General features: G+C 37.7%; 1 protein-coding gene across 14 annotated transcripts in view; it reads right to left on the bottom strand.

The window, feature by feature from the left end:
* The window catches only part of LOC106884491 (chloride channel protein 2), a 153,886-nt gene that overhangs the window by 82,004 nt on the left and 52,846 nt on the right, over positions 1-19,036 (bottom strand). For all 14 annotated transcript variants that reach the window (XM_014935903.3, XM_089361229.1, XM_014935908.3 and 11 more), the window contains exon 2: positions 4,404-4,536. In XM_014935903.3, coding sequence (XP_014791389.1) covers positions 4,404-4,536 — 133 coding nt within the window. The remainder of the gene's footprint in view (positions 1-4,403; positions 4,537-19,036) is intronic.

Genomic DNA, 19,036 nt, shown 5'->3' with positions numbered 1-19,036 from the left:
AAGCAATGTAATTCATGCGTTAAACAAGAACTTACAAAAAAATATGAAAAAAAAAAAAGAGAGATTATGTTGCTGCAGGCCATTTAGTCTATTGGATGTTAAGTTCAGGACTTAGATTACGATAAACAATAGAAAACAGCAACAAACCAAACCACAAAAACAAGCTACAAACAAACAAATTAAGACTGAAGTCGAAAAAAGATAATCATCATCATCACCATTATCATCATTTTAATGTCTTTTTTGGCTGACTTGCAATGGATCAAACAAGGTATACTGAACACATTCCAGGAATGATGCTGAAGATCAAGATAGTAAGGACCCTGTACAAAGGTAAGCAAAACAAATCAAGAAATGCTTTACACGGTAGCAGAGTTAATAGGGGAACGACTTCGCCAACCCCCTCCCCACCAAGCACATTTTTTCAAAATTGGCACCGTTTCAACAATTTTGCTTTTTAACTCTTAGATTATTTTGTGCAATAAAAGTTCAACATTTGCTTTCTTTTTTTGTTAATCGCATGGCCTCAGAAGAACTTTCTGGAGACATTACTTTATTTGACCAAACCTGCCGTATTTTTGAGCTGTCTGCTCAATCTCCTTTGATGTGTTGGTGGCCGTTGACATCTGAAGAACCAAAAAAATGACCTTAACATCATAATCTCTCAACACTGGACGATCCTGTGGAAATTCATGTTTTTCACATCACACCTACACCATTAGTTGCATGTTTCGTACATAATGACATCGTCACTGAAACATGAAATTAATGAGCGTACAATACTATTACGTATATTATAACTAATGAAATATTTTGCACAATATGGAAAATGAGTTAAAAGTTGTTTCGTATGCGTCCCAGAACCTTTTTTTTTTTTTATGTGCTTGATCCCTCTAACTTTAAAACTTGACTGCACGACTAGTTTTACATTTGCCTCAGAATGTGTATTGTTGTTGGCACTCCGTCGTAAGCGACGTCGAGGGTTCCAGTTGATCCGATCAAAGGAACAGCCTGCTCGTGTACACAAACACGTGTACCCTTAACGTAGTTCTCGGGGATATTCAGTGTGACACAGTGTGACAAGGCTGACCCTTTGAATTACAGGCACAACAGAAAGTAAGAGTGAGAGAAAGTTGTGGCGAAAGTGTACAGCAGGGTTTGCCACCATCCCCTGCCGGAGCATCGTGGAGCTTTAGGTGTCTTCACTCAATAAACACTCACGACGCCTGGTCCAGGAATCGAAACAGAGATCCCATGACCGCGAGTCCGCTGCCCTAACCACTGGACCATTGCGCCTCCTCAGAATGTGTATATACCACAGGCTAAAACCAATAAAAGGCTACTCAATCATGTTGGTAATGACCTTGATGCCACTCAGCCACAAAATTTGTTACAGCTTTGTAAATTTCAATGGCTAGGCAGATAACAAGTTTATTTTGCAATATGGTGCTATGTTTGATCCCAATCTAGGGAACCTTTGGCAAGTAACATCTTCTGTTACTCCAGATTGACCAAGGTCACATGAATGTAATTTAGTAGAAGGAAATTGTGCAAAAGCTCATTATATATATATATATATATATATATATATATATATATATATATACACACACACATATATAAGTATATATACATGTATATATTTATACACACACACACACACATACATATATACATACACACACACATATGTACATACATATATATATATATATATATATATACACACACACATACATATATGCACACACATATACACATACACATATATATACACATATATTTATACACATATACATACAATGGGGGGAAATAGATATTCGTACATGTCAAAATTCTTTATTCTTTTAATTTCTAATGAACATAAATGGGATATACCAATACTATATTTGCATACACATGCATAAACTAAGAATATGCAAAAGAAACTAATAAATTATAGTAACTAATGAATTTATATACAATTATAAATATTTAGGGGTGAAAATTTATGAGTTTCTATGCCACAAAATACTGTTAAAATAATTTTTATTTACTAGAACTTTCTTGTTTGTTCCAATAATCATATCAGTGGTCATTTTTAAGTGTCAAAACGCTATCTTCTTCATTCAGCACTGAGACAACATAAAGTAGTGCTGTAATAATGGCGAAAAGTAAAGAATTCACAAATTCAGTGAAAAACTTAATTATTGAACAGTGGAAAGCAGGTAAAAGTTACAGGAAAATATCAGAGACCCTTTGTATTCCATTTTCTACAATATCTTCATTTATTCAAAGATATAAAAAATCGGGAACTGTTGAAAACAGAATAAGATCCGGTGCACCACGCAAGATTTCCGCTAGATCTTTAACAAAAATGAAGTGAAGAATCGAAAAAAATGCAATGATCACCAGAAAAGAGTTGCAAGAAGATTTGTTAGCTTCAGGGACTAGTGTTACACTACGAACAATCAGCAATGAACTTCATAGGAATGAACTGAAGTCATGCTCTCCTAGAAAAACTCCACTGTTGACTAAAAGGCATAGAGATGCCCATTTAAAATTTGTTTATGAACATGAAGATAAATCTGATACATTCTGGGAAAATGTTCTATGGACAGACGAGTCGAAAATTGAATTGTTTGGACGAAATTCACATAGCTATGTTTGGAGGAAAGATGGTACCACCTATTTGCAGAAAAACACAATTCCTACTGTAAAGTTTGGAGGTGGCAACATCATTGTGTAGGGGTGTTTCTCTGCAAATGGCACTGGCAATTTATATGTGATAGATGGTAGAAAGAATACAGAGATGTACCAAAATATTTTGAACAATAATTTATGGGACTCTGTAGAAAAGCTCCAGCTTTGTGAAGGGTGAGTTTTACAACAAGATAACGACCCTAAGCACACGGTGAAGTCTACCAAAAATGGATTGTCAATCACAATATAAAATTATCAGAATGGCCAAGTCAGTCACCTGACTTGAACCCCATTGAAAATTTGTGGCGTTATTTGAAAATTAAAATTCATTCAAGAGCCCCAATGTGCATTCCAGATTTGAAGAAAATTTGTCAAGAAGAATGGGAAAAAATTCCTAAAGAAACATGAGAGTCATTGATTAAGAACGACAAGAAGAGATTGGTTGAAGTGAAACTGAATAATGGTTATGCTACGAAGTATTAAATCAGAATTATCAGTTATTTTTGTTCTGTACAAATACTTTTTTCACTACTAAATATTTATATTTATATATAAATTCATTAGTTACTATAATTTATTAGTTTCTTTTGCATATTCTTAGTTTATGTATGTGTATGCCCAGCCAAACTATCCAACCCATGCCAGCATGGACAACGGACATATGATGATGATGATGATGATAACATATACATGCACTAATAAAGATTAGGAATGAGAAACTCTGAGTATTGATTCACACAGGTTCAACTTAGTAAAATGTTATTCCATTCAAACAGTTCCAAGCACTCATTTTTTTTTACTTGATTTATACATTTATTCATCTATATATTTATTTATGTATTTTTATATTTATGCATTTATTTATTTGTTTATTTTTACTTAATTTCAATTCACACCACTGAAATAATACATGTGAGAGTGTAAGCATACAGTGTGTCCTTATCAATCACCACCACCAGTCACTCCTCACTCTACCCCCACCGCCTCATTTGCCAGTACAGCCAATAACCCTCACACATTCACTTTCCCATCCAGTGTCAACACATTACTACCACTCACTTCACCATCAGAAACACTAACACCAAACACTCTACCTTGACCCTTCATATATCAACATCACCTACCCCTCAATCTATAATTACTATTTCCACTTTCACCTTCTTCATCAACACCCCTACTCTGGAGTGCAACCATAACTTCAACCACCACGCCAACCTTAACACACACTACTTGCCATTGGTGTACTTTTCTTTTCTATACCTGTACAACCATCTTTCTACCTGGTTCCTTATATAACTACGTTCTGTCCCTGAACTGTTCCAAGGTGAAATAAAATACATTTTGTCAGATTCGCAGTTACAGATTAAATTTACTGACGCCCAGTTTTGTTTAGTCTAAGTGGTCTGACCATGTTCCTTTGAATACATCACCTCAAGTGTGTGTGTGTGTGTGTGTGTGTGTGTGTGTGTGTGTGTGTGTGTGTGTGTGTGTGTGTGTGTGTGTGTGTGTCTGTGTAATGAATAGAGAGAAGAGGTTTATGTTGATGTGCCTTGGAACACAGTAGAGACATACTTTGAACAAAATTTATTATCAGAGCACTGAATCACAGAACATCAGATCAAAGATCTGATGTTCTGTGATTCAGTGTTCTGATAATAATGCAAACCAAAATAAGTCAAAGACAATGTGTAGATGTATTTATATTTTAAAAAAATACAAACCCCAATATGCCCAGAAGCCAACTGCTGGTTTTGTTTGTCCCTCAGTTTCAAACAGTTGGTCTGGCTTAGATTTTAGTTGATTAGCTTGGTACTGCGCAAATGATCCCAAGTCTCTCGAATATTGACCACAAAGCTGAAAAAGAAGAAGGTTTATAACAATGAAGTGTAATAGGTGAAGCAGAGATCAAAGAGTGTGACATATTTTAATACAATACCAATGTGTGGGTGTGCGTGTGTGTATATAGTCATTGTATACAAATCCATAAGTCAAGAAAAATAGGCAGTCATACGTTTGTCAATAGAGTTGGTACAGTAATCAAAGTACGCAGTATTGTAGATCCATTACAGCTGATCTTACCAATCAGTTTTGCACCAGATATTGAATAACAAGATGGTTATCTAATGCATGTGCTCTTCAGTGATAGCAGGTATGAAACAAATATGGTGACTGCTCTTACTTTTCCATGCTTACATGGGTCAGACAGAACTATGTTCAAACGGAATTTCTATGGCTGGATGCCCTTCCCATTGCCACTCCCCACCCCCATTTGTATGTATTTATGTGTGTGTGTGTGTGTGTGTGTGTGTGTGTATGTATATATATATATATATATATATATATATCTATATATATATATATATATATATATATATATATATACAGGGTGACACCCACAAAAAAAAACAGAACCTATAAAACTTTTATCAAATCCTACAAAGAAGAACCGGCAGATTTCTTTAAATTTGCTGGACTTCAACTTCAGTCCGTGTATGATCATTCCCTTTGCAGAAAAGTCATATTCTTTTCAAAATTTGCTCCAAATGGCCTCCGTGACATTCGAGGCACCTTGCATACATTGCACAAAATTGTCAATTACTCGAACACATTCCTCTTTGTGGATTTCTCTGATTTCTGCAGTGATTGCAGCCTTAAGTTCATCAATCTCCTGAAATTGCTCTCTCAGCCAGGCTAGGGAGGCTCAGTTAGGCTAGAGAGTCATTTGGAACCACTATTCGTCTCGACCTGTTCCTCAGCGTTGTCCCAGCGATGCTCAAATCTTCCTCAGCATCAGCACTGCCTTAAAGTTAATAGTTTTATTCAAAGATCTGTGGGTTCTGTTTTTCTTGAGTCACCCTGTATATATATATATATATATATATATATATATATATATATATATAGCGAGAGAGAGAGAGAGAGAGAGAGCTACATTCAGTTAATTTTGAGGAAGAGAGTGAGTTTGTTTGCAAGAAAACACTGTAATTCAATACCAAAAAACACTAAACATATATTGCCAGAAGATTTAAATTAATTACCTTTCAAAACTTCTGAGTCAGTCTATAACAAGCAACACACAATGAATAAACCAGAACTTGTGACAGTGCTGCAGAGTGAGGCAGGGAGGACCGGTGAAGAGTAGGGGAGGGCAAGAGGGGGGAGGAGAGAAAAAAATACAAAGAAGACAAAGTGGTAAAGAAAATCTTTTTGTCACATTTCGTTTTCACAAAACCTACTTTAAATGACACAATAGTTTCCATTACATCTATAACGAGTGTATGTGTGTGGTTAAGAACCTTGCGTCCCAACCATGCAGCCTTGGGTTCAGTCCCACTGCACAGCACCTGGGGCATATATCTTCAATGATACCCCTGGGCTGACCAAAACCTTGAGAGAAGATTTGGTGGATAGAAACCAAAAGCAGCCCATCATATATATATGATGGGCTCCTTCCACTTTCTTTCTACCAAATCCTTACGCATGTGCACACACACACACACACACGTTTGTGTGTGTCTTTGTATGTGTTTGTCCCCCACCACTGCTGGACAACTAGAGAGATGAAGGGGTAAGTAATGCCTGAATGGAGTTAGCATGAGATCAGATAGTTCTAAGGAGCAGAGGCCGTTATAGTATTGACAGAAAAAGCAGAGAGAGAAGACAGCAAATTTGTGGGTCAGGTGCTGGAGCATCACTATGAGTAACTTTCAGCTAAATTATGACGGAAAGTTTGACTGTCAATATGAACATTTGAAAATGAATCAAAGAACCAAGAGTTGTCTTAGCCAGGGTTGTTCAGGATTATTGTTATTGTTGTTGTTGTTGTTGTCATTGTTGTTGCTGTCGTTGTTAGTATTATACAGGCAGCAAGCTGTCAGAATTGTTAGCATGCAGGGCAGAATTGTTAGCAGTGCTTGGAAGGAAGGTGTGTAGTGTGTGATTGTTGCATTGACCATGACAGAGAAAGTTGAATAGAGAATCTGCATAAAATTTTGCCAAAAGCTTGGCAATACCTGTTCAGAGGCCTATGCAAAGTTTTCAAAAAGTTTTCATCATTCTTCACACAACCAAGGAGATCTTGTGCAACTGAAACCCAAGTTTGGTCAGCTGAAAGCAGTTTTGGCACAAACTTGGCAGACATGCGTCTCATACCCAAATCTTCAGTGATGATGAACTGAACCAAACCAAACCGTAACTAATCTGCACATCCTCTGATAACTTATGGATGGTGATTCAACGATTTCCCCACACAGTTGCATGCACATCTGCGATGTTTTCCACAGTTCTGCTGGTTGCAGGTCTCCCAGAACATTCAACAATATCAATTTTCAGTCATCTTAGAAACATCTGAACCACTTGCACACTTGTGTGCAGCTAATGCACTCCTCTCCATACACTTTCTGCAACTTTGAATAGGCCTCTGAGTAGGTATCACCATGACAACTTCCTCTGTCATGGTCAATGTGACAATCACACGCTACACACCTTCCTTCCAAGTACTGCTGTAAACAGCATAAATGAGTTAGAATGTTAAAACTTAGTGCACATGCACAACAGAGTTCAAGATCAATCTGTGCCAAGCGGTTTCACTCTGCATGCTTTAGCTTCATTATTATAGCAACAGTTCAGATACTTATTGAGCAAACCTCGTATAAAGAATAGATTGATTGTTATGCGATAGGGTTTAAAGAAACGATAAATAAATATGAGCTGACAAACAAGTCGGGACAGAGGTAATGGCAATGGTTTAGATTCTGGTTACCAAGAACAGTTGTCAAAGCTGAAACATTCATTTTCAGAAACTACTAATTGATTAGCGCCAAAGGCCAATTCTGGTCAAGGTGATCATAAGGCACACCAGTTGTAACTAATCTGTCCTTTCTTTTCCAGAAATAGCATTTTTAAAGATATCATCAGCCATTGTGTTGTTCCATTTTTTTCATAGAGATTTGGCTGCTATTTCTAACAGGTTGTTGCAAGGCCATTTAGACCCCCCCCCCCCACTTCTATATCTCACTCGCTATTGATTGTTATTGTGGAGATGAGATCAAAACTAACGAGACAGCCTTAAGAGAAGCAGAAATAATACATTCCCATGGACATCCTACATCATACAATAAGGTCAGGCATGATGGTGCAGACTTCTGATCGAAGGTTTTCTACTTGTGATCATCTGGTCTTATTCTAATAAACACTGCACCTAAGATTGTGCTACAAAATGTGATATTTTTCATTTTTTAAGAAGGTAAGGTGTGGGTTGAGGGACAATTGGCTGCTATTCCTAGTGTGCTGAATGACCAAGTGAAAGCTCTCATACTGTTTGAATGTATGATGACACTGGAGTGGGAGGAGACAGGAGTGATAAAGTAGGAGTGAAGAATAAGGAGGAGTGAATTTTAGAGTAGGAGTGAAGAATAGGTAGGTGTGACAAAGTAGTTGTGAGAGTAGGTAGGAGTGATAAGTGGAAGTGAGAGGAGAGTTGTAGGATTATGAGTAAGAGTGAGAGGAGGTAGGAGAGAAGAGGAGTGAAAAGTAGGAGTGAGAGGAAGTTTTTTTTTCACAAAATCTTTTGCTGTTGTAAAGTCATTTCACAAAGTTATACAGGAAGACAGAAATGACAAAAAAAAAAAGAAATGAAAACACCGAGTTAACAACAACAACAATAAATTCAACATATTTTTTTCACAGAGTTAAAATGTTAAAAGCAAGACAAAAAGGAGCTTTGTCTCAATTTTGTTTTTCTTTCTCGTTTTAATTTTATCTTCACAGATTCTTGATATGCCATTTCCTGTGAAATTGTTCATCCTTTATTGGGTGACATTAGCCAAAAATATCAAAGAGAATAGATGCAACAGCAACAGATGAAATAGGTCAGTTGGTGAATGTTGTAAAATATATGTGCATTTATCATCAGATAAAACTGTTATGATGAGTGGACAACTTGTCACACACATTGTAAGTGTAATGTAACAAAAACTGTTTTCTCTAACTGCAACAGGCAGTTAAAAGCAATCATAATCACTCAATGGTTAAAAAGAAAATTAAATTTCAAATATTCAGTGCATTAAATGTGTAGGTGTTGGCAGGGCTGTGTGGTTAAGAAACTCATTTTTGCAACCGCATGATCTCAAGGGTAAGCCCATTGCGCAGTGCCTTGGGCAAGTATTTTCTACTATATCCCTAAGCTGTCCAATGCCATGTGAATGGATTTGAGAGATGGAAACTGAAAGTAGCCCATCAGGTGTATATACGTGTTTCCTTGTCTTGATTATTGTCTCATATCATAGTTGGAAGCGATCATCAGCATCATACAAGCTGTGTCGGATCCAATCAGCTATAAGCAACCATCAGCAACATACAAGCTGTGTAGGATCCAATCAGTTGTAAATAACCATCACCATCATACAAGCTGTGTCGGATCCAATCAGTTGTAAGCATTCTTGGAGTTTTAATATAGTGTATCGCAAAAATTCAATTTATCAAATTAACAGGTGTGTTATGGACAGAGAGACATTCTTCAAAGAACGAATCACATATACATATGAGATCTTTGTAGTTGACAGAGACAGAAAAAGAGAAGCAGAGTATGTAAAAGTGAGAGAGAGATGGAGAAAGGGAATGTTTGAGTGTGCACACAGGTGTGTGTGTTAGTTTGCATGTGTATGCAGCTACATACCTGCATGTGTGCAGCTGCATACCTGCATGTGTGCAGCTGCATACCTGCATGTGTATGCAGGTGCATGCCTGCATCATTATGTAGGGGCAGATGCATGCCTGCATCATTATGTGGGGGCAAGTGCATGTCCGTGTGTGTCGGCACATTTGTATCTGCATATGTGGGTGCAGGTGCATATCTGCTGGTGTAGCTGCATACCTGCCTGTGTAGGTGTGCAGGTGCATACTGCATGTGTAGGCACGTATCCGGGTGCAGGTGTGTGTGTGTGTGTGTGTGTGCTAGAATGTATGTTAAGTATGCTAGAACACTCAATAACATGTGCTGGAATGTGTTCATCAGTGCTAGAATGTATGTATGCATGTGTGGATGTGTGTGTCTAACAACACTCATAGGCAAACAGACACACACACAGATATCACAAAAGATATCTCCATTATCATCATCATCATCATCATCATCATCATCACTTAACCTCCCTATTCCAAGATGGAAAGGATCAGACAGTTGATAGGATCTAATAAACCAGAAGACTGTATTGAGCTCCAGTGTCCACTTGGGCATATTTCCTACAGCTGGGTGGCTTTCCTTAAGCCAACTACCTTAAGGCACACACTGGTGCTTTTTTCGTGGCACTGACACCATTTAAAGTAGACAAGTAACTTGTACAACAATACTCCTTGACAGAATGGGGGTGTAGTATAAGGGAGGTGGCTTCGTGACATGTCACACACACACACACACACACACACACACACACACACACATGTGAATGTGTATATATATATATATATATATATATATATATATATATATGGGAGAATATACAAATAATAACAACAGACAAGGACAGGTGGTGTAAATAACAAAAGTATATATTAGTATGACGCTCGGGAATACGGAAAGTCTTTGACGTTTCGAGCTACGCTCTTCAACAGAAAGAATACGGAGACAAGGAGAAAAACACGGAGAAAAAAAATTGAATAGTGTTCAGTCAACGGTCAATCATAATAATGGCCGATCATAATAATGGCCGATATATATATATATATATATATATAGACACGTGTGTGGATGTATGTATATATACATCAAAGATATTAAACAATATCTATTTGGATATTTCCCCCCCAAAAATCAGGCTACATATGATATTCATAACATTGAATGTATTAAAAACCACATAGACACACCGATGCATTTAAAGTAGACAAGTAACTTGTACAACAATACTCCTTGACAGAATGGGGGTGTAGTATAAGGGAGGTGGCTTCGTGACATGTCACACACACACACACAAACACATGTGAATGTATATATATATATATATAGACACGTGTGTGGATGTATGTATATATACATCAAAGATATTAAACAATATCTATTTGGATTTTCCCCCAAAAAGAATCAGGCTACATATGATATTCATAACATTGAATCTATTAAAAACCACATAGACACACCGATGCAGTGTTATGTGCAGTCTTTTGGCTTGTTGAATTCTCTGAAATAGCCCAACCCTTCCCAGAATGGAAGACTGACGTAAAACGATGATGATGATGATGATATATTTACATACACATACATATTTACACTCATGAACATACTTATACATACACAAATATATATATATTCACCCATGAATATATTTATCTTGTATCTTTTAATTGTTTCAGTCATTAGACTACGGCCATGCTGGGGCACCACCTTCAAGGACTTTTAGCTGAATAGATCAATCCCAGTAATTATTTCTCTTTTTAAAATCTGGTACTTATTCTATCAGTTTCTTTTGCCAAACCACTAAGTTACAGTGACATAAACACACCAACACCGGTTCTAAAATGGTGGGGGGGGACAACCCCCACCCTCCCCCTGAGAACTATGTGATTGGGAAACAATCTTCTTATGACACAGCTAACCCTGCCAAAACAGACACAGAAGCCTGGTGCAGGCTCCTGCCTGGCCAGCCCCTGTCAAACCGTCCAACCCATGCCAGCATGGAAGGTGGACCTTAAATGATGATGATGATGATGATGATAATGACACAAATTTATATACATACACAAATTTATATACATACACGAGTTTATATACATGCACATGGGACGAGGTGGTGGAGCATGATCTTCAAATGTTGGGCCTCATGGAGGCAATGACTAGTGACCGAGATGTTCGGCGAGAAGAGCTAAGTGAAATTGTAATCATAGCTGATGCCAGTGTCACATAATTGGCACGGATGCCAGTGGCACATGAAAAGCACCTTTCAAGCATTGAGCCTCACAGAGACAATGTGGCCGATGCTGGTGTCATGTACCTGGCATGTAAAAAGCACCTCTCAAGCGTTGGGCCTCACAGAGGCATCTGGCGCCCATGCTAGTGGCACATAAAAAAGCACCTGCCAAGTGTTGGGCTTCACGGAGGCAATGTGTCCAATGCCAGTGTCGCATAACTGGCACCTGTGCCAGTAGCACAAATAAAATGCACCTATCCAGTGTTGGGCCTCATGGAGACAACGACATATGACTGAGACCTTCAGCAATATGCCATGCTTGAGAAGAAGACCCATAAAGCCAAATGAAATGATAGTCATGGTAGATACTAGTGTCACACAACTGGCACCCATGCCGATGGTACATAAAAGCACCCATTACACTCTCAGAGTAGTTGGTGTTAGGAAGAGCATCCAGTCATAGAAACCATGCCAAATCAGACCAGAGTCTGGTGCAGCCCCTCAGCTTACCAGCCCTGGTCAAACTGTCCAACCCATGCCTGCATGGACAACGGATGTTAAATGCTGATGATGATGATGTTTAATACTCTTTATATCAATTCTCCTTACTGTGGAGAAAGAAGTATCAAACCTTCCTGGAACACTTACTGCCCAGGGAAAGATTTCCCTCACAAATGCTTCACTTTTCATAAACATGGGAGTCCCTACATGTCTGCTAAACTTGCTGGAAACAGCAACTGACAAATATCTCTCAAATCATACAGTATCATCTTTAAAAAGCGAGAAGCCATGCTACATAAGCAATGAAGTTCTAGATATCTCTAAAAAGACAGGGTTGTCACAACTGGAATGCCTTTCATCATAGATCTGTATACGGGTTGACCTAGGGCTAAACAACACATCAAAACAACTACAGCCCCTAGTATTAACTATAGTATATTTAGATACTCTAGTCCTAGATACATCATATACTAAAGATGTTATAATGGCAGCTGCAACGCCTATGATCACACATCTATGATAGCAAGATCTAAAGTTAAATAACAAAAACTGCTACACTTACTAACTACTATACTAACTGTGTTGTTGTTTGTTCCTTCTCGAGCTATGCCTGGCTCATAAGGGCTGGTTTCCCAGTTTCATTGGTGTATAAGTTCCCCACCTGGACGGGATGCCAGTCTGTCGCAGGTGAGCTGCTAGATGCAGGAGGAAAGAGTGAGGGAAAGTTGTGGTAAAAGAGTCAGCAGAAGTTTGCCATTACCTTCTGCTGGACCCACATGGAGCTTAGGTGTTTCGCTCACTAACACACACATCACCCCGTCTGATTTTCGAACCTGCAATCCCTTGATCGCAAGTCCTCTGCTCTAACCAGTAGGCCATGTGCCTCCATTATACTAACTATACTATATTATTATTCATTTGTTTAATGTAACAAGCTGGCAGAATTGGTAGCATACTGGACAAACTACTTCCTGTCATTTTTCTCAGCTTTATGTTCTGAGTTCAAATTTCATTGACATCGACATTGTCTTTCATCCATTCAGGGTCAGTAAAATATGTTCAGTCTATCACTGGGGTCAATGTAATCAACTGGTTACCAAAATTTCAGGCCTTGTGCCGATAATAGAAAGGATTAGTGTTCATTTCTTTGTTTCAGTTTTACATTCGTTTTCCCATGACAATATGGGTTGGACAACTATGTACTGAGGCACTGCTTTGTTCATTCTTTATTTAATCCTTTAGTATTACCACTGACCATATCCAGCCTAATCATTCTATCAAACTGGCCAGATCTAGCCTCTCACATCTACCTGGCAATGTCATTCTTAAGATAAGCAATCACATCATCAAAATCTCGAAGCTACAAGATTATGCATGATGAATTCAAAATAACATGAATAAATGAGCATTACATTGGACAAAGAAACCTTAATGCTAAAAGGTAAGGAATAGCAGTAAGGAATGGATTTGAAGGAGATTTAGCTGTTACATATAATAGTTCAAGTAACCACATAGAGGCCTCCCTCAATTTCACAGCATTGCTGTTTAGCATGGAGTGTTGTAACTCTTCTGTGTACCTATTGTCTATCTGACAGACAGAGTCATTCACCCAATGACCCAACACAGCTCCTCACTTCTAGGCCGGCCATCTGGTACCTTATTAACTTACTGCCCATGTATATACATATACTAATTTGCTTTTAACCATTTTACATACCAACCTACCCAGGAAATACTCATGCTCACACATAGTTATTAAGTTATTTTAAAAGAGAAATCTGCTTGTGATCAATGATGAATTGTAGATATTAAAACAGTATGTGTTGAAGATTGTAATTATATATTGTATATTATATAGACTCGTCAAGCTTACAGTCTTGGGGATGATGGGGGCGAGGAAAAGGACACAAGGGCACCTTGAATAAAGCAGTCTAGAAAAAATGGGATGGTCACAGCTGGAATACGTCTGATCATAGGTTTGTTCATTCAGGTCTAACCTGGAACTTAACAGTAACATATTAACATAATCATTGTTTATAATAGAAATGCTATTTGTTTTTATGACTATGCTGTGTTTATAAATAGTGTAGAAAAATGTGAAATCAACAGAATAGTTGAGAAGAGTGGTTTTATAAGAGTAACAAACCAATTTACTGTTGAAATCCAGGTTACAAGATGCAACAAGTAAAAGGGTGAAATGAGGTTTACAAGGTACATTTCAGAAGTTTTTGAGACTCTTTTAGGAAAGACAGTTATATCAGTCTTAGATTATTGTAACTTTAGTATATTACTACTATACATCTAATAAGCTGACCTGCCAACTTTTGTTATTCCAGATTGGAGGAGACAGCTGTATCCGCACATTGGACACCCCCTGATAAACACTGCTTGTCACAGCTGACTAATTTTCAGAATGAAGAACGCGAAGACAGTTTGGAAACTCAATTTCAAAACTTCTAGAATGTACCTTGTAAGTGTTCAATCTTCCAATTTATAAACAATATTTTCCAGCATACAAATCAAATTATTGAAACCAAAATTTACAACCAAAAAAAAAAAAAAAAAAAAGAGATAGGTCAACTTATACAACAAGATGGCTTTGAAGGACCAAAGCTTCCATGTGAAATGAAACCAGATTTGGAAGAGACAGTGACAACATTTGAATGTTTACACTATATAATATGTCAACTTGTATGCCAGAAAACATGGTTTTACATTGCATCAAACATTGGCAGTTTTTCCCCATTTCACTAAAAGTTTGTCTAAATTTTTTTATGGAAATTAATCGAGACTAAATGTTTCTGTGCAAAAATATGTCAGTGAAAGATGAGAAATGAGGATGGCATTAAGAATTATAATTCAAGAAGGTTTAGTGTTTATTTGCTGTTTAACATTTAAACAATTGTTGTTGAAATGACAAATTACTGTAGGTAACAAGCTGCAGTGACACCCTCAAATGCAAACGGGTCTTTGATCTTAGATTTGACCAAAAAGGTTCTTTTAAAAGGGAAATAACAGTTTCTTTGTATAAACGTTCATAGTTCTGCACAACTGAACCATAATAACATAATTAAAAGGCAGCTGGAATATTAACTTTGGGAAAATTAGTAATATGGCTTTTTAAATGGGAAGGGGTGGGGGAGTTTGTCCACTCACAAGGGAGTATGACCTGGGAGTAGGTACCATGATTCCACTCAATGTTTTAAATGGAGTTGAAAACAGGAAGAACATCAAACTGTAAAATCTTGCCTCAAAACCAATTCCTGTCCAAGCCATACTAGCATAGAAAAACAAATGCTAAATGAATGAAAGAACTATATATCATCATCATCATCATTCATATATATACAGGGTTATTCAAGAAGAATGAACTGATTTCATTACGCAATATTTTAATAAGGAAAAGCAATAGAAAACTCTAAGTCACAAGTATTTAGTCACAATCTACTTTTATTTCCTGCCACCACCTGCAATACGAGCAACATCAATGCAATAAGAGAATTCCTCCCTGACGCGTATCAGCATACCAAAAGCAAGTTCATTGTGGAACTAAAGAATAAATCTGCTTTACGTGAGGCGATTCCAGAAGATATTGACATAGAAGGGACATGGAAAAACTTCGATAAAGCATTAAACCAGACAGCCAAAGAAGTACTCAGTGGAGTGCGATATGCTGATACATGTCTGGGAGGAATTCTCTTATCGCATTGATGTTGCCCATGCTGCAACATCAATGCGAGTGCATAGGATATACAGAGTGCATAGGATGCTTTTTATTTGCTGCCAGCAGTAATGAAATTACCATGCAGCTTGCAAGACTATGAACCCTAAGAGAAGCAGCCTTATGCTAGGAGATGAGGGGTGTGAGTAAGAGAGAGTGGGGTGTAGGAAGGAATACTGTCGAGGAGATACTTGACTGCACATGTTTTAGAAGAGAGGTTGGGAGTAATCCGGGGGGAGCAGGGAAGAGATGAAAATGATGGTGATGAAGCATATGAGTGGACCTGCAAGGTATGAGATGGATAAAAATGAACAAGGCAGAGGGACCAGTAGCGTGGCAAATGGAGGCTGATTATATATAATTTAAACAAAAAAAGATGAGCAAAGGGAAATAACTCAGAGTAGCCCGTGTCATGTATTTGAGTAACATAGAAAAATACAGGTATGTTAAATACCATACAACATAAATTCTTGATTTATTAAAACTATCACTACCCTTGGAGGGTGTCTCCATAACTGCCAAATGGCAATTGAGAGAAGTTCCATATAAGAAGGGGAGATAATCTCAAAATCAATAATTTTCCAAAGTTGACAAGCCATTCAGGAAACGGAGAAGACTATTTCCTGAGAATCAGAGGACAGACGTGGACACCATCATTTAGCATTCATATTCCATGCAGGCATGGACTGGATGGTTCAATAGGATCCAACAAGCCAGAGGACTGAACCAGGTTCCAATGTCTGCATGCTTGTCTTAATGTCACCCACTTTAAAGAATGTGCTGGATGCCTTTTTTAACCAACATTGGTGAGGATGCTGTGTAACTTGCAAAACAAAGAAAAAGCCACCATCACCACCACTCCACTCCTAACCCTTTTGATACCAAACCACCCAAGATAGCTTCCAATTCTTAATGATGCAAATTCCCAGTTTTGAAGTGATCTTAAAGTCTTCCATCAAAATTCCATGTTAATTTATATTTTAAACTCTAACTTAAATAACAACAAACTTATTTTAATAAAATTCTTAATTATTTTCAAAATTAATTGAAATAAAGGCAGTGTGTTTCGAGTGAAATATGTGGTACCAAAAGGTTTGAGCAAACACCATAATTTATTCCATCCCAAACCCGACTTCTTACCAACCAAAATATTTTCTTACATTGGAACATGACCAAGAATTTAAACAGAGAAAACGGAGAATTACATTGACATCAGCATTTGATTATTTTCTTGACCTTGGAAGGACACTGGAAGGATGGGAGGGACAGTTAACCCTGACAGGACTTGAACTCAAAACACCAAAAGATGAAACTAAATACCATAAAACATACTGTTTGGCATTTTGCCAAAATATCTAAAATAATGATTTTTAACATTGACATATTTTGTCTTTATTTTTGTTTTTTCTTTTCTTTTTCTTTTTCTTTTTTTCGAGGTAAGGGAAGAGGATAGGTCAATGAAATCAACACCAAGCAAGTATTTTATTTATATCACAATAACATCATTGATTACATAGCTTTCTAATGGGACAATGACCTGTTCATAGCATTTCTCATAGTGAGAGTGACAAGGGAGTGTCTTTAACTTGGTGCAGAACAAATAATGCAAAGGGTTTCATTCATAAAGCACCATATTTTTTGGAGTTTCTTTTTGTTTCTTTTCCTCCACTCTTCTTGGCAATGTTTACATTGTCACTAATATATAGCAGTGAAAAATACACAAACACATATTCAGTGGGCGTTTGTACAGTTTCTGCCAACCTGTCAGTCAGTCCAAGGTCATGACAGAAGACACTTGCCAAAGGTAGCACACAATAGGCCCAAACCCAGAACCATGTGTCTGCAAAATGAAATTCTTCATCACACAGGCCAGCCTGCATTCAAACTTCACCAATATTTTGTTTTATCAAACTCCAGAAAGATGAATGGCAACATCAAACCCAACAAGATTAGAACTTGCAACATAAAACAATTGGTGTTAGGAAGTGTATCAAGACATAATAACTGTGCCAAAGTTGACACAGCTGCCTGACAAAGCTCTCCAGCTCATCAGACCCCACCCCATCAAACTGTCCAACCCATGCCAGCATGAAAAATAGACATTAAATGATGATGATGTAACTTAATACTACAAAATATTTTGTCTAGCACTCTACAGGTTCTGCCATCTAAAATAATAATAATAAGAGTTTCAAATTTTAGCACAAAGCCAGCAATTTTGAGATGTGGAAGTGAGCTGAGTACATTGACACATGTCATCATCATCATCATTGTTTAATGTCTGTTTTCCATGCTGGCATGGGTTGGACGGTTTGACTGGGGACTGGCAAGCCAGGAAGCCACACCAGGCTCCAATCTGATCTGGCAATGTTTCTACAGCTGGATGCCCTTCCTAACGCTAACCATTCTGAGAGTTGATGCTTTTTACATGCCACCAGCACAGAAGCCAGGCAGGTGGCACTGGCATCAGCCATGTTTGGATGGTGCTTTTTATGTACCACTGGTACAGGGGCCAGTCAGGGCGAAGGGGCTGGCATTGACCAGATAGTGCTAGACATTTATTTTATTGACTCCAGAAGGATGAAAGCTGAAGTTGATCTCTGTAGAATCTGAACTTAGAATGCAAAGCCTGAAAATATGCCGCTAAACATCTTGTCCAGTAATCTAATGATTCTACCAGCTCACTGCCTAAACAATAACAAAAATCCATTTTTTTTATTACAGGCACAAAGGCCTGAAGTTTTGAGGCACGGGAGATTCAGTTTCACCAACCCCAGTGTGTAACTGGTATTTATTTTAATGACTCCAAAAGGATGAATGGCAAAGTCGACCTCAACAGAATTTGAACTCAGAACGTAGAACGAGAAGAAATACTGCTAAGCATTTCATCTGACATGCTAAAGTTTCTGCCAGCTTGTAGCCTTTGCTGCCTTCATAATAATAAAAATAATCTATAAACATAAATCTAAATTTAGATATTTTGAGTGGGCAGGGCAATAATTGATGGCATAAAAGTTCCAGCATTGAAATACAACAACCCAAGCAAATATTGATCAAGCAGTACACGAGTCAAGAATTTGATTGCGCCAACAAGGGAGTCCACTATGTGGTTACTTGACTTGCTGGAAATAACAGCCAAGTCTCCCTCAAATCACATGCTGCTATATTTCAAAAGGGAGGACACATTGGGTAATGTAGTCCTTGACACATTGAGTCTGAAAAAAGAAAG

Source organism: Octopus bimaculoides, chromosome 12, assembly GCF_046866305.1.
Source record: "Octopus bimaculoides isolate indiv1 chromosome 12, ASM4686630v1, whole genome shotgun sequence".
NCBI classification, from domain to species: domain Eukaryota; kingdom Metazoa; phylum Mollusca; class Cephalopoda; order Octopoda; family Octopodidae; genus Octopus; species Octopus bimaculoides.
This window is presented reverse-complemented; position numbering and strand designations above follow the sequence as displayed.